The following is a 13,591-nucleotide window of genomic DNA, read 5'->3' as shown; positions in this document are numbered from 1 at the left end:
GAGGCTAGGAACCACGGTGCTAGGAAGAGGTCTGCGCCTGGCTTTGGAGAGGAACTTTGGAGAAATGCGTATTTAAAACAGTTGCTCTTGGCAGCAACTGGCACGGCCATTTTCTTCCAGTCCCAGATGCGTCGATTGGTCAGCGCCGCGATACACCCTACTCTGATGTGAGGTATTGTTTTTTAGCTGCATCGCGGTAAAGTGTTGGGATTTGTCAAAGAAATCAGTCCAGTCCCGCGTAGAAGCTTAAATGAGCCCTACTGATAAGTGAAACTTCAGTAAGTTGGGCAGCGAACGGGCCAATAGTATCGCTCAAAGCATATTTAATGCCCCAGTGGCGCATTATTCGTAGCTACCGCTAATCTCGGAACACAATCCTTTTTCGAATTTGTACAGGTTTCGTCGGGACTTAGAGCGCGTGTCGCGATAAGTGCGTGTTTCCTGCGATGGCCAGTGGTTGTCAACCAGCCCCCTCAATGTTGGCGGGATCACCATCCTACTACTCCAAATCCTCATTTGCATTGTAGACTTCTTTGAATCTGTGAACTGAAATACTGCACCCGCAGCGCTAGGTATGTTGCGGCTTACATCGCAGGTTGGCGAGCTTCTTTTTGAAGTTTCTCTGGTCGTATAAGGCTGGGGTAGACTTTAGAAGTAGTAATCGTAGAATATTCCGCAGCTGTAGCATAATCAAAGGTGCATTATTGAAACTTGGCTCAAGTAATGCACGGAATCGGTAGGAACAAAGTTTAATATTTTCCCGGAAAAGTATAATTTTTATTTACACAATTTCGCGTTTATTTTTTATTTTTTAGAAATGGCCTGAAGTAGCAGTGCGGAAAGACAAGTTACTGTAACACAAGTGGCAGCAGAATTATAAGCCTGGAATAAAAACTTATGTTTCCTCAAGTTCATTTTCTCAGTGAAGACAAATATTCCAGGAAACATAGTTTCTATTCTATGCTTACAATTCACGCTCCACTTCTGTAACAAATGTCTTTACGCACTGCTTATTTCAGCGCCGTGTTTTAGGTCATTTCTCAGAAGGTATCAATGTGGGAAAATAAAAATAAAATTAAATGTAAAAATCTTTACTAGAAATTATCTTTTTTATAACTGTAGCTTTCGTGCATTACATTTGCCAAGTTTAATGGCCCTCGCATTGATTATGTCATTGCAACAGAATATTTTATGATCACTAGTTCTGAAGTCACGCACTACCCCCTCCCTTAAGCTAGGCCTCAGACCTGCATTTAGTTGTACAATGAACAGTAATCCATATTCTGTCGCGTGCCAGGTCACTTACCTGTCTAACCCAGTATGCAGCTAATGCGCCTATGTCCTTAGGCATTAAATATTTGTCAGGCGCTGGACGTTGAAGCTAAAGCTATGATCGCGTTGTTACTTCCAGGCGCAGCATGGCGGATCGCGGGCGACGCTCTCGCACAGGAGCTCCCCCGCATGACTTCAATATAAGGACCACGATCGGCGCCGAAGACCCGGATGTGAACCACCATGCACCTCCACTATCGGGCTACCACATCGAACACGCCTCGACTTCGGCACAATCAACGAGTCACTTCTACCAGCCACTGTATTCGCACCAAGCCATGGATGCTAGGTCCACAAGCGGCGCTGGAGTTGGAGACCCTAACTACTATGCGAGTTCACAACAGAGCAACATCTCGTACGCCCACAACGTGAACCCCAGTGCACCCCTACAACCGGGCTACCACATCGAACACGCCTCGACTTCGGCACAATCAACGAGTCACTTCTACCAGCCACTGTATTCGCACCAAGCCATGGATGCTAGGTCCACAAGCTGCGCTGGAGTTGGAGACCCTAACTACTATGCGAGTTCACAACAGAGCAACATCTCGTACGCCCACAACGTGAACCCCAGTGCACCCCTACAACCGGGCCACTACGTCGAACAGGCCTCGACCTCTGCACAATCAACGGGTTACTTCCACCAACAAAGGTATTTGTCCCAAGCCATGGCTGCTAGGGCCACAAGTGGCGCTGGAGTTGGAGACCCTAATTACCATGCCAGTTCACAAGCGGGCCAGATCTTGTACCAAGCACAGCCTCGTTACCAGTACCAGCCAGCCTATAGGCACGTTGATCCTGCCGCCTCGGGCCTACAAGCGCCTCCATCTGAAAGCTTTGTACCACTACTGTCCATCGGGCACAATGTTGCCCCAAGGGTCTTGGAGCCTCAGTACTATGTCGCGCCACCGCATCCTCCCACTCAAGCGCCTGGCCCTGCTATAATGAACCCTGGCTTCGACATGAGCACCAGGCCTGGTCGCCTGCTTAATCAAGCGGGAAGGGGCCAACTCGCTCATTATGGGCCGCGTGTCCGACAGCAGGTAGGAACGGCGGGACCTCCTGAGCAACAGCTGGCGTTCCAACGCCCCCCATCGAGACCGCCTTCCCGTGGGCAACGTGGCGGCAAGAGTCGTGGTGGCCAACAGCGACCCGATCCTGCGATACAAAGCGCCACTCAAGGACAAACACTGCGTGGTCAGTCACGTGAGTTCCGCATAGATATTCACTCGCGCTGTCGCTTGTAGCCTTATCGTGCACAACTCGCGGCATTTTATTTAATGCGTTAGCGTTAGAAGCCGTTCAGCAGAAAGTGCCCAGAGTGGTCCTGCGTGTGAAGTCTCGGTAGAGATGAGGTTAAGTAAAGAAAGGAAAAGGGCGAGAGGGAAGTGTAGAGGGCAGGGGAAGGTAGAAATGAGGGCGAGTCGGCAGAAGGCGAGGGGTGGTAAGAGGGAAGCCATGGTCATCAATAAGTCTAGGCGTGGGGCTAGTGGCGAGAGGCACGGTGCGGCACACTGAGATTGTACTATATCACGTCACCACTAGTGGAGGAAAACTGATGCTAACGCGCGCTATGCCGCATGAATCGCATTGATCGGTCCTGATGTTTAACTTAAAAGGGCAGTGAGGTGTTAGGCAGATAAGTGTGACAAATCGGGGCGCAATAAATGGCAGTCACGAAAAACTTGTTTCACCAGGACCGTTTATGCTGTCCCGTTTCTTGAATATGTTTTACTTTAGATTGCAATTGTCGTACAGTGCTTTATTTGCGAGCAATTTGGGAGGATTGCGGTGGTGTGCCCTCCCCCTCCCTCTCTACCCTTTTTCACTGGGGTCAGTTCTGTTATCCCAATTTCTCGTTTTCTGGCGGTTATAGGGCACCCGTCGCTGCTACCTCCATTCTTGCTTACCAAGATCTTCGCATAATGCGGTGTACGCAACATCGCTCCGTTTAAAGTTTAAAGCCTGGACTCCATGTACGCCAAACTCACACGAAGGCGACGTCGTCGCGCGGAGCAAACTGCATATGTCGCTTGCCGTGTTGCTCAGATCTGCACCCACAGAAAATTTCGCTCGTTGCCCGGAAGTCCCCCACGTGACTGGCCAATCAGAGCCCCACAAAGCCGTTTCCGGTTTGTCCACGGTTTCTCGCGGGTACATCTCATGAAACCAGCGCGTCGTCTTGGTCATCGCTATCGTCGAAAAAATGTTTGGTTTTATAGCTGAGAGGCAGACCCACATGATTTAAATAATTAAAACAATCCACTTGTTGGTTGCGGAGGGCTAACAGCATTTGAAGCGGGCGCACTGCAGGGAGAGATGCGTGTCGAGCCGCGGGTACCGGCGCTTGATCCACCGTGCCGCTGCGCTCCAACTGTATATACGTGCAGAAACACTCGCGGCGCGCATTCTCACTGGTATATTATAGTTTACTCACTAACAGTCAGATTGCGGTGACAGTTTATGGGCGTGTTTTTACTAAGCCGGAGTGCACAGGCATCGAACAGAAGCACACCTCCCCCGTGAATCCGTGATGTGACTTCGTCTCCGCAAGCAAGCCGTTGGTTATCTCCACTTCCGCTACACCGCTGCCGTAGAGGACATATTTCTTTTGCCCTGACTGTGGGGCACACTCACACAAAATTTTAAGAGAAACAACAGGTCACGGGCATGTTTCTAAGCTTGAGTGCGCAAAGCACGGAGTCCGCTGCGCACGTCGCGGGTTCGCGTCGCCTGCCGCCTTGTCGCGTCGCTCGCTCTTTCGCGCACATGGGGTTCAGGCTTTAATCTGTTTGCTGTCGTGTACTGCTACGTAAGTTGCAATAGCCCTTCCACGCACTAAAACTTGTTTGAATGTCTGAAGTAATCCGAATAGAACTTTCAATGAGACAGAACGCACTAAAACGGGATTACCTTCCTTGCGTGTGGCTATCGAGCAGGTTCATTCCCCGCTCATCCCGCAGCCGATGTCGCCAGTAGCTCCATTCCTGTGCACTCGTCAGCCCTCAACCCTCAAGCGCGACCATTTAGCCCATCCAGCCGCGGCAGCTCTAGTGGTTCAACCAACAGCCCTCGTCAAGGTAAGCTGCATAGCAAGGGCTTGCAATGAACGAATGATTAGTGTGTGCGTGTGGGGGGGAGGGGGTTAGTGTGTGCGTGGAGGAGTTAGTGTGTGCGTGGGAAGAGGGGGGGTTAGTGTGTGTGTGTGTGGGGGAGGGGGGGGGGGGGGGGTTAGTGTGACTTCCCCGAGAAGACACACACCCACTGTTCTTTATGGCTTGTACCCACATTTGTAACTCTTCAGGCGGCAGCTGAACACGTGTTCTACGTGCTACACTGGCAACGCCATTGGCCCTTTAACTGTCCCGCATCTAGCTGTCGTGATATTGAGGCCCTTCGCACCGGCTCAGGGACTTCTTCTGGTTGACTGTGCATATCTCTTAAACGATGCAGTGCGAAGATGGAGCAAAAGCTACGTTTACCGCTGTCTTTGTCCTGCCTTTGATCGTATATCGTCTTGATGGCCAGCGCTACATCGAATCGAGCTTGTAGTATAGCTGGGTATCAAACGCAAGGCGCCTTTCAAGGCCCTCGCTGTTTCAAGCGTGATTCGCAGCCGTACAGAAGGAAATCCTAAAGCCTTAGCGCACCTGTAAAGGTTGGACGTTGCTTCCAGACGCTAGAGCAGTGACGTCGCTCTTTTCATTTGTAGATGCCACGTGACAGCACTAGTTAACATAGCATTCCATTATCATGGTGGATGGTCCTGCTGGGAAAACCGCAATTCCAGCATCAGTAGACCAGCTGCACAAGTTCAACTTCCTCTCCAGCACACCACATGTTGAAAAAAACCACTGTGCAACTTAATTTCGGCAACTATTGGCTTCCGTCATGTATATCATGACTAGCAGCTCTTTCCATTCCCTTGTCTGCTGAATAGTTTATCGAGGGCCTCGAAACAACCTGACAGTCTTCCTTCTATTGGTAGCATAAGAAGGTTCTCGCACAACTTCCTCTTTCACCGGTCGATCACATTCCTTCATAGCACTCGTGGTAATGCAGGACATACTACGTCCGCCGCTGTGGACGAGTGTGGCGCTGGTGAACTCTCAAGGTCCGGTTACACTAGTTACCCCCGACAGAAGATTGAACAGCCGCCGCTGTAGCTCGGATGGTAGAGCACCGGTCGCGAAATTCGGAGGTCTTGTGTTCAGATCCCACCGGTTTCCTATGGCTGTTTTCTCTTCTGTTTTTATTAGCTGCCTTTAAGCCACAAAATAAAACTCTTAATTTTCAAGCAATCTACACCGCAAACTGAAGAAAAAAACATCACCTATGCTGCTTGGTTTCGGTGACTGTTGGCGTCCGTCATGTGCACTTTTATTTAGTTCATCGTATGCTCAAGTCGGGCATGATCAAATTTTCAGAGCAAGCTTTCTTCGCACAGTTGTGATGAACTCAACAGGTTGAAGGCACTCAGGTTTATCAGGTTTCCCGACAGAAAAAGCCCACTCCCTCAAGAGGGTTCAGCAAACCAGCACTGCCCGATCATCTTTCATTCATTACCAAATGCACAGCTGCGGCGACAAAACATGAATATTCAAGCCTTAGGTTCCGAGCCGCAGAGGCATATATACCATGCATGTGACCGCCTGCCAGTGTGGTCCTGGGCGACGTCAACGGTACTGACAAATTGTCGCAAAATTCCAACTCTACATCTCCCCTTTCTTCTGGTCAGCTCGCCAGTCTTCTTGCAACAAAACTGGTTACTCGGCTTTGTAAGGTTATTGTGCAAGGCCTAGGAAGTAATGACGGCGGCAGCATAGTTGCATGCGCCTGAGCATCGGACGTCTTCGTGCTCCTGCCGAGCAATGGGGCAGTTCCACTTAAGTCGACCTAACAGCTATGTGAAACGGCTTTCCCCCATTATGCGCCAGCGAGAACCAGTGGTTTTAGTTGAGCAAGCTGATAATAACGTTTTGGTTGGTTTATGCGGTTTAACGGCCCAGGGAGACTCAATTGCCCCTTTAAAAAACGCTGAAAGTATTATTGAGTCCTCGTGTTTCGTGTTGCCATCGTCTCTGCCATAGTCCCAATCATTTATAGGCTGATGTCGTCTAGTGTCCCTCATTGTAACCCTCGCATGACATAAACACAACCATCGCAGCATCATGTGTGGGATCCTGGTTGTGCTAATCAATTATCGAACCAACTAACAGTAATCACTCTTCACACTCTGGGGGTAAGCGCCTGTAATGCTTGCCTCTGCATGACAGGCAACCGGATCCAGCTCTGTGGCCTCTAATATTATTATTGTTATTGTTGTTATTGTTATTGTTATTGTTATTGTTATTGTTTCGACCACCTGGGGATCTTTAACATGCACTGAAATCGCACAGCACACGGGCGCCTTAGCGTTTTTCCTCCATAAAAACGCAGCCGCCGCGGTCGGGTTCGAACCCGGGAACTCCAGATCAGTAGTCGAGCGCCCTTACCACTGAGCCACCGCGGCGGGTCAACGCCCTTCCTTGCTTTCCGGTCGCGGCGGTCGCATTGCGATGGAGGCGAAATGCTATAGGCTCGTTTACTGTGCGAAGCCAGTGCACGTCAGTCAACCCCAGGCGGTCAGATTATCGGGAGCCTTCCTCAAGGGCGCCCCCATAGTCTCTTTAAGGCGTTAAACCCCATAAACCATAACCATAAACCTTGCTTCAGGGCTCTTTTATAGCAACTATTCTGCACTTCACTGAAAGTGAACTGAGCGCGCTGCTTAACCTGTTGGTAGATTTTTTTAATGAGCGTGGACAGCACGCCCCCACATTAGGAATTTTTTCTCATGAATTCTTTGTACTTCGCGCAGAGTTAACCTCGCCAGCAAGTTCTTGCAAGTCGGCGGAGTCCACCAGGATCATCCGTTCAGCTGGCGGTGCCCGCGGCTCTAGGACCACAGGTGCTGCTGACGTCGCAGACGGCTTCCCACGGCGTCCGGGAAGCGGCTTAGAGGGCGAACCAGTCACCGTCGAAGCGAACTTCTTCCATGTGACGTTACGGGAGAACTTAACCCTCTATCACTACGACGTGGACATTACAAAAACATGCTCGCCGGTACCTGCGGCGTATGCAGGCGCACATGCTGGTGCAGACGCTGGTGCGGGGCCTTCTGGGGACATGAAACCACCTTCCCGGCTTTCCAAACGCTGCAAATCTCTGGTCTTCTGCGAGTTCCGTAAGCAATACGAAAGCATCGTTGTTGTTTTCGACGGCGAAAAGAACATGTACACGACACAGGCCCTCCCGATTACCGACGAGCTATCGAGTGTTGTCTCTTTGCCACGACCAGGTGGGAGAAGTGGGTCGGACCAGTTCTTGATTCTCGTACGCAAAGTAGCGGAGTTGAAAAGCAACGACCAGCAGGCGATGGTGCAAGCGCTAGACATTGCGATACGCCAAGCATGCTCCAGGGGTCGGCAGACTATCGGCAGGCTCCTCTTCGAACAGGTTCAGTGTGACCAGCGGCTTGATCCTGGAATTGTCATTGGCGAGGGCCTCTTCACCAGCCTCCGCATAGGCGAGGCTGGTGCGTTCATTAACGTAGACGTCGTCCGGGCGGCCTTCTACAACGAAGCGGAAGACCTCGCCTTGCTGGCAAAACATTTGCTATTCAAGGACAGAGTGCGGCCTGAGCGTGTCCAGTCATTGAATGAACGGCAAGTCGAGAATGTCAGAGGGTTTTTTTGCGGCATGCCAATCTGCGTCAAGCACTTGACGTACAGGCCCAAAATGACAGTTGTGCACGTGACCGAGGAGACGGCGGAGGAGAAGCAGTTTGATTACGGAAATGAATCCATCACGGTGGCGAACTACTTCAATAGAAAGTATAAACCTCAGCTCGCTTACCCAAAACTTCCTTGCATCGATGTGGGTGGCAACTGCTACTATCCCATGGAGAAATGCTTCCCCATTAAGTTCGGGAAGTGCGTACAAATCTTGAAGGAGTTCACTCTAGATAAAGGTACTAGAGAATATATGTTGATGACACCTCAAGTTAAGCTCGGCACAGCCAAAAATGCCGTGAATCAAAAGATGGATAAGTCGCTGCTCCAGAGCTTCTTTAAAGACCTGCCTGAATCCCCCTATGAACTCAAGGCGAGGAGGCTGACAGATTTTCCAACCGAAACCGGATCTACTGTTCCTTTGACGGTACAGTACTGGGTTATAGCCAACGCGTGCAAAAACGCCCCTCTAGCATGTAATCAACTTAACATATTCCGAGATACGCTCGTCAACGAGGGCAAAAAACTAAATGTACACCTAAGCGAACATTGGGACTCCAGGGATTTTAGTCAGAGTAACCCACGCAGTATGCTTGAGGACCTAAGTAGGAAATCCAGGAGGCCCGATATCGTTTTCGTTATTCTGGACAAGAACTCTCCTCGCTACAACAGCATAAAATACTACGCGGAGACCAAGTTCGGCTTCATAACGCAGTGCGTTACCAAAGCAAACTTCTGCAAAAGCCAGCAGCAGCTTGTAAGCGTCCTTTCCAACGTCATGCGCAAGGTGAAGGCCAAGATGGGAGGTGCGGAGAAAGTCATGAAGGGGGGCGTCGGCGCCTTCCGCTTCGACCACGTGATGGTTATGGGCGCGGATGTCAGCCACCCCGGCCCGAAAGAAAAGGGCAAGCCTTCCGTGGCCGCCATCGTAGCCAGCATTGATGAGCGGGCCTCTCGCTACGTCGCCACATTCCGTGTACAGGCACAGGATCCCGCTACCAGAAGGCGGGTCGAGATTATCCAGGACATGGAGAATGTCGCCAAAGATCTCCTTCGAACCTACAAGGAGGAGACGGGCGCCGAACCGGAGAAAATAATCTTCTACCGAGACGGAGTGAGCGAAGGGCAGTTCTCGCAAGTGCAGCAGTCGGAGCTCCGCGCCCTAAGAGCCGCGTGCGACGACGTGCTGCAGGAGCGGCCGGCCATAACGCTTCTCACCGTGCAGAAGCGACACAGGACTCGCTTCGTGCGGCGCCGCGAGCATCTCAACGTGGAGCAGGGCACCGTTGTCGACACGGGCCACGGGACTCGATTCGTGCGCCGCGAGCATCTCAACGTGGAGCAGGGCACCGTCGTCGACACGGGCATCACGCATCCGCGCGACTTCGACTTTTACCTCTGCTCCCACCACTCCCCGCTCGGCACCGCCCGGCCGGCCCACTACTACGTGCTCTGGGACGAGATCGGTTTTACGTCGGACGAGCTGCAGCTGCTCACGTACGGCCTCTGCAACGTGTACGCACGGTGCAAGACGGCAGTCTCCATTCCCGCGCCCGTGTACTACGCTCACCACGCCGCCACCAGAGCGTCGTGCTACCTGCAAGTTGAGGGACAAGCACACGGAAATACCTTCAGGCTATCGCAGCACGTCAAGAGCAAAATGTTTTTCATCTAGGTCTGCCTCGGTCGCTAGTGCCCGGCGCATGCTCGGCTGCCGCTTCCTGCCAGGAACGACCTGCTTTTTTTTTTTCCTTCTTATATAAGCATGCTTCTGACCTGTGTTCTCACGTACGGAATATTCTCAACTCTTTGTATTTGGTGCGTTTTACGCCACATCTCGGAACAATGTTCGGGACCACACACTATACTACTGACCGAGAGAGCTGTATTCGTCCATCTCCGTCGGGTTGACCTGTGCACAATGTATTAGATTTTGTGTGACGCGAATGCTCGGACTTAAGTACTGCACGCAAAAACCTGCCTTGATCGCGATATTTTTTTACATATCGCGAAACACAAGCAGCAAATTTTACATTGCTCATCGCTCACTTGAGCACTTTTTCTTTAGCGAAATAGTCGCACTGCTTGTACAGCAGATTTTATTCTCCGTACATCCTTCATGTGACAACCAGCGGGGACTGCAACTCTCAAATAAAGACTATCCGCAGTTTGCGCATGTCCAGTCTTATTCTTGTCGCGTATGTAGGCCTGTTAAAGCTTGAGGCCCATTCTGGACAACAAGCCAGACTTTAGAACGCTCCTAGCCTCACTGCGAAAGTCTTTAAGACCGGCTTGCCTTGCTAGGGACACTTTGGTAAGTATATGTAAGTGTGCTTTTTTTTAGAGACAAATGCTTTCTTAGTCAGACATATTCTAGACAGTAGACGCGTAGAAGCGGCTCCTCGTTGCTAGGAGCGACTAAGTTGGTTCTGAAATTAGATGGCTCCCTTTAATTGCTCGAGTTGTGCAAGATTAGAGCACATTCATTTGAAGTACGGAAACCGTGTAGACTGAAGAGTTTTAAAATTTGGCCCAGGGGTGTCTCATGCGCGGCACGAGAACATGGGCATGCTAAAACGAAGTCGTTCATAACCACCACATCGCGGTTTTTTGTACATAGGCGAGGTGGTGCAGTGAATCTCCACCTCATGGAAAGGTGGCAAAGATAAAATGGCTAAAACCATTGACTCAGGCGAAGAAATTGCTGGCAGGCTGCTGTAAGGTTAATTCCGCCTGTATGGTCGCACAACCGCCACCCACCCACTACCGCCGTAAAATTTAGGCCCTAGCGTTGCTTGTCTGAAGCACACCAATGAGAACTGCTGTAATACTTCCTGCATGGTGCCATCGCGTTAATTGTTACACCCTGTCATATACCGGGTGTTACAGGGAAAACTAAGTGCAACTAATTTTCAAAAATTCACTTTTCAACCCTTAGGCGTCTGGTTGCAATTGGAGACTTGTAACCGGTCGTTGGTAACCGTAATATTAGTTACAATTTCGAAAACATGATTACCCTCGCCGCTGTGGCTCGACAAAATCTGGCTGCATCGTGCGAAAATACACGCTTTCGAAAGCATGCAGGCAAAGCAACCCCTCCAGTGCACGTAACTAGTCGAATAGCGCACAGCTAGGCGCCGCCGGAGCGGTCGAAAGTGACAACGGGCAAGTGCGCCGAGATCAGCGGGTACCAGTCGTGGCCGAGAGAGACGACAGCGAGAGGACGTCAGGTAATTACCTCCCTCCTTCCCCTATTTGTTGTCGCCATCTTGCCCCGTCAGCCGCACGACCAAGCCAGACGGCAAGAATCGCAGATCAAGCATCCAGCAGCCAGCGATTTTGGGAGAGGCCAATAAACGTATCGGAACGTCCTGTTCCGTGTTGTGTTCATTTCGCATTTCCGCTGCGCCGCCGTACGGACGGCCGCGCGTGGTGTGTGAAATACCGGGGAGCTCGGAGGAGTTCACGGCCTAGACCTCAAAGGAGGCTCAGCGGCCTAGTAAGAACCCCCCACACAGCCACTACATTCGCATCACGCATTTACATTGGGATGGCGACGTCCAGATTTATTTTTCACAGATCTAAGCCTCACAAGTGTGCACGAAGGTTACGCGCCTGAATTAGGGAGTAAGTTTTGTTCACATTCACTAGTGCACTTTGATCAGAGAGAATACGGGAAGCAAACCTATGCGTCGTGTGTGCCACAGGCGGACAGTTTAGTTAAGGCCTTTCAGCCGCCTTGGCTGTGCTCTTTGCGTGCTTAAGTAGTGTAGTTTTGGACTACGAACTGGTGAGCAGTAGAATAGATTCAAGTGCAGATTTAATGCGCTTTTGTTTTGTGTAGGCGTTTACCGCACCTAATACCCTGTGCTGCAAAAGTGGGTACTTGTACGAGCCTCCTTCTGTGCCACTTGAAACCCCGCTACACGGATGTACTACGTCGGGCAGTATAGACAACCGTTAAGTACCCTAATCGCAACAAATACTGATGCAAAGAAAAGCTCACACAATGTGACGTCTTAGTTTGACGTAACAGCTGTGTCGAGACACAGCAGCGTAGTATCCCTACTGGTGCCAAGGGTCTCCAGGTGATCCATGCGAAGTAAAGCGATATGCCCCTACAAAAGTGAAAGTCGGGGTATGGCCGCAAGAGCAAGTGTGCTGTCTTTAATTTACTACGTGTGTTGTACATCTTTGACTGAATCTTCTGGAATTCCCTAAAAACTTCTCCGGCATCGTTCTGTCCGTACCGTTGGTGCGGTGTGAACAACAGTTTCCACCGGAGCGCGACGAGAGCAACATTTTTTTTTTTTTAATTTCTCGTAACTGAGTAAAGAACTCGAGTAAAATAAGCAGCGAGGTCTGCATAACCACTAGTTCTGCCATACGCGCTCCAAGCAACGCTGCACCGTACTGCGCTGAGCTGTTTTGTCGTCGTGTTGTTTCTTATCTACGCGGAAAAAAACGGCGCTCTTAAACTTTTATTTGAATGTAAGAGCTTCAGTTCCGTCCCAAAATGAAATAAGTTACCGGCCAAAATGGAAAACTAACTGAATACCTTTCGTAGACAGGGGGTCAAAATTTGAAGTTTAATTATAATAGCGTGCCTTCCTCTCTTCCTTCCTCATTCATAACCCCTTTCATAGCGAGTTTTTTTTTTTTTCTGGAACTCTCAGCCATGGCCAGCCGCGCTTCCACTCCTCCGCTTTGAGAAAAAACAGAGCAGCTTCTAACACACACACACACATATGAAAAATCACGTTCACTTTATTCCCGCCTCCAGCGATGACAGTCCGCTATGTTATTCAGCACTCAACAAAAGAAAATATGTTCTCAAAATCTTCAAGCTTTTATACAAGAAATTCTTCCTATTCAAACCAGGATTCCTATTATTCTTCCTAAAAGCTGCAAAAATGCCGGTGTTCAATAAGGTTCTCTTTAAACGATTGTTTCATGGTATTTGCAGACACATGATACATTACAAGTGGGATACTGGACGAAGGCAAAACGACACTTCCAAACTTTATTTCTAAGCTACCTTTTGTACAAAAAGTAAGGCACGTTGGTGTTGCTCAAGTAATGATATCAAGTTCGTGTCTACACTAAAATGGTCTGCTCTGGTGACACATCGGCTATAGAAAGCTTAAGAAAAGCGAAAAAACAACGACAGATGACTACAGGACACTGGCACAACGACGAGTAGACATCACAAAACTAAGCAGTTTGGCTCAACAACGTACATGTGAAGAGTCTCTCATTTGTTAAGGAATTTCCGGCCATAAGGCACTGCAATTTGAGCAGCATTTCGACTCTAGACAAATGCAAAAAACTAAACATTCTTGAATAAGCAATACGTAAAGTATGTACAAGTGTTCTTCCCTGTCGTCACCAGCATACGTAGACTACGCTACGCTAGACAACAGAACGAAGGCACATTTTGGCACTTGTCACGGGAGCTTTTCCTTTCACGGAAATTCACGATTAGC

The 13,591-nt window shown here is 49.9% G+C and overlaps 1 protein-coding gene across 1 annotated transcript; it reads left to right on the top strand.

Moving 5' to 3' along the window:
* The first annotated feature begins 7,500 nt into the window (after positions 1–7,500).
* On the top strand, positions 7,501–10,231 carry LOC144124265 (protein argonaute-3-like). Its single transcript, XM_077656904.1, has one exon. It carries the CDS (start codon positions 7,501–7,503, stop codon positions 9,778–9,780), a length of 2,280 nt encoding a protein of 759 aa, XP_077513030.1. The 3' UTR covers positions 9,781–10,231.
* The last annotated feature ends 3,360 nt before the right edge of the window (positions 10,232–13,591 follow it).

The sequence above is a fragment of the Amblyomma americanum genome, chromosome 3 (genome assembly GCF_052857255.1).
Source record: "Amblyomma americanum isolate KBUSLIRL-KWMA chromosome 3, ASM5285725v1, whole genome shotgun sequence".
Taxonomy (NCBI): domain Eukaryota; kingdom Metazoa; phylum Arthropoda; class Arachnida; order Ixodida; family Ixodidae; genus Amblyomma; species Amblyomma americanum.
The sequence above is the reverse complement of the archived record's forward strand: the minus strand, read 5'-3'. Positions and strand labels throughout refer to the sequence as shown.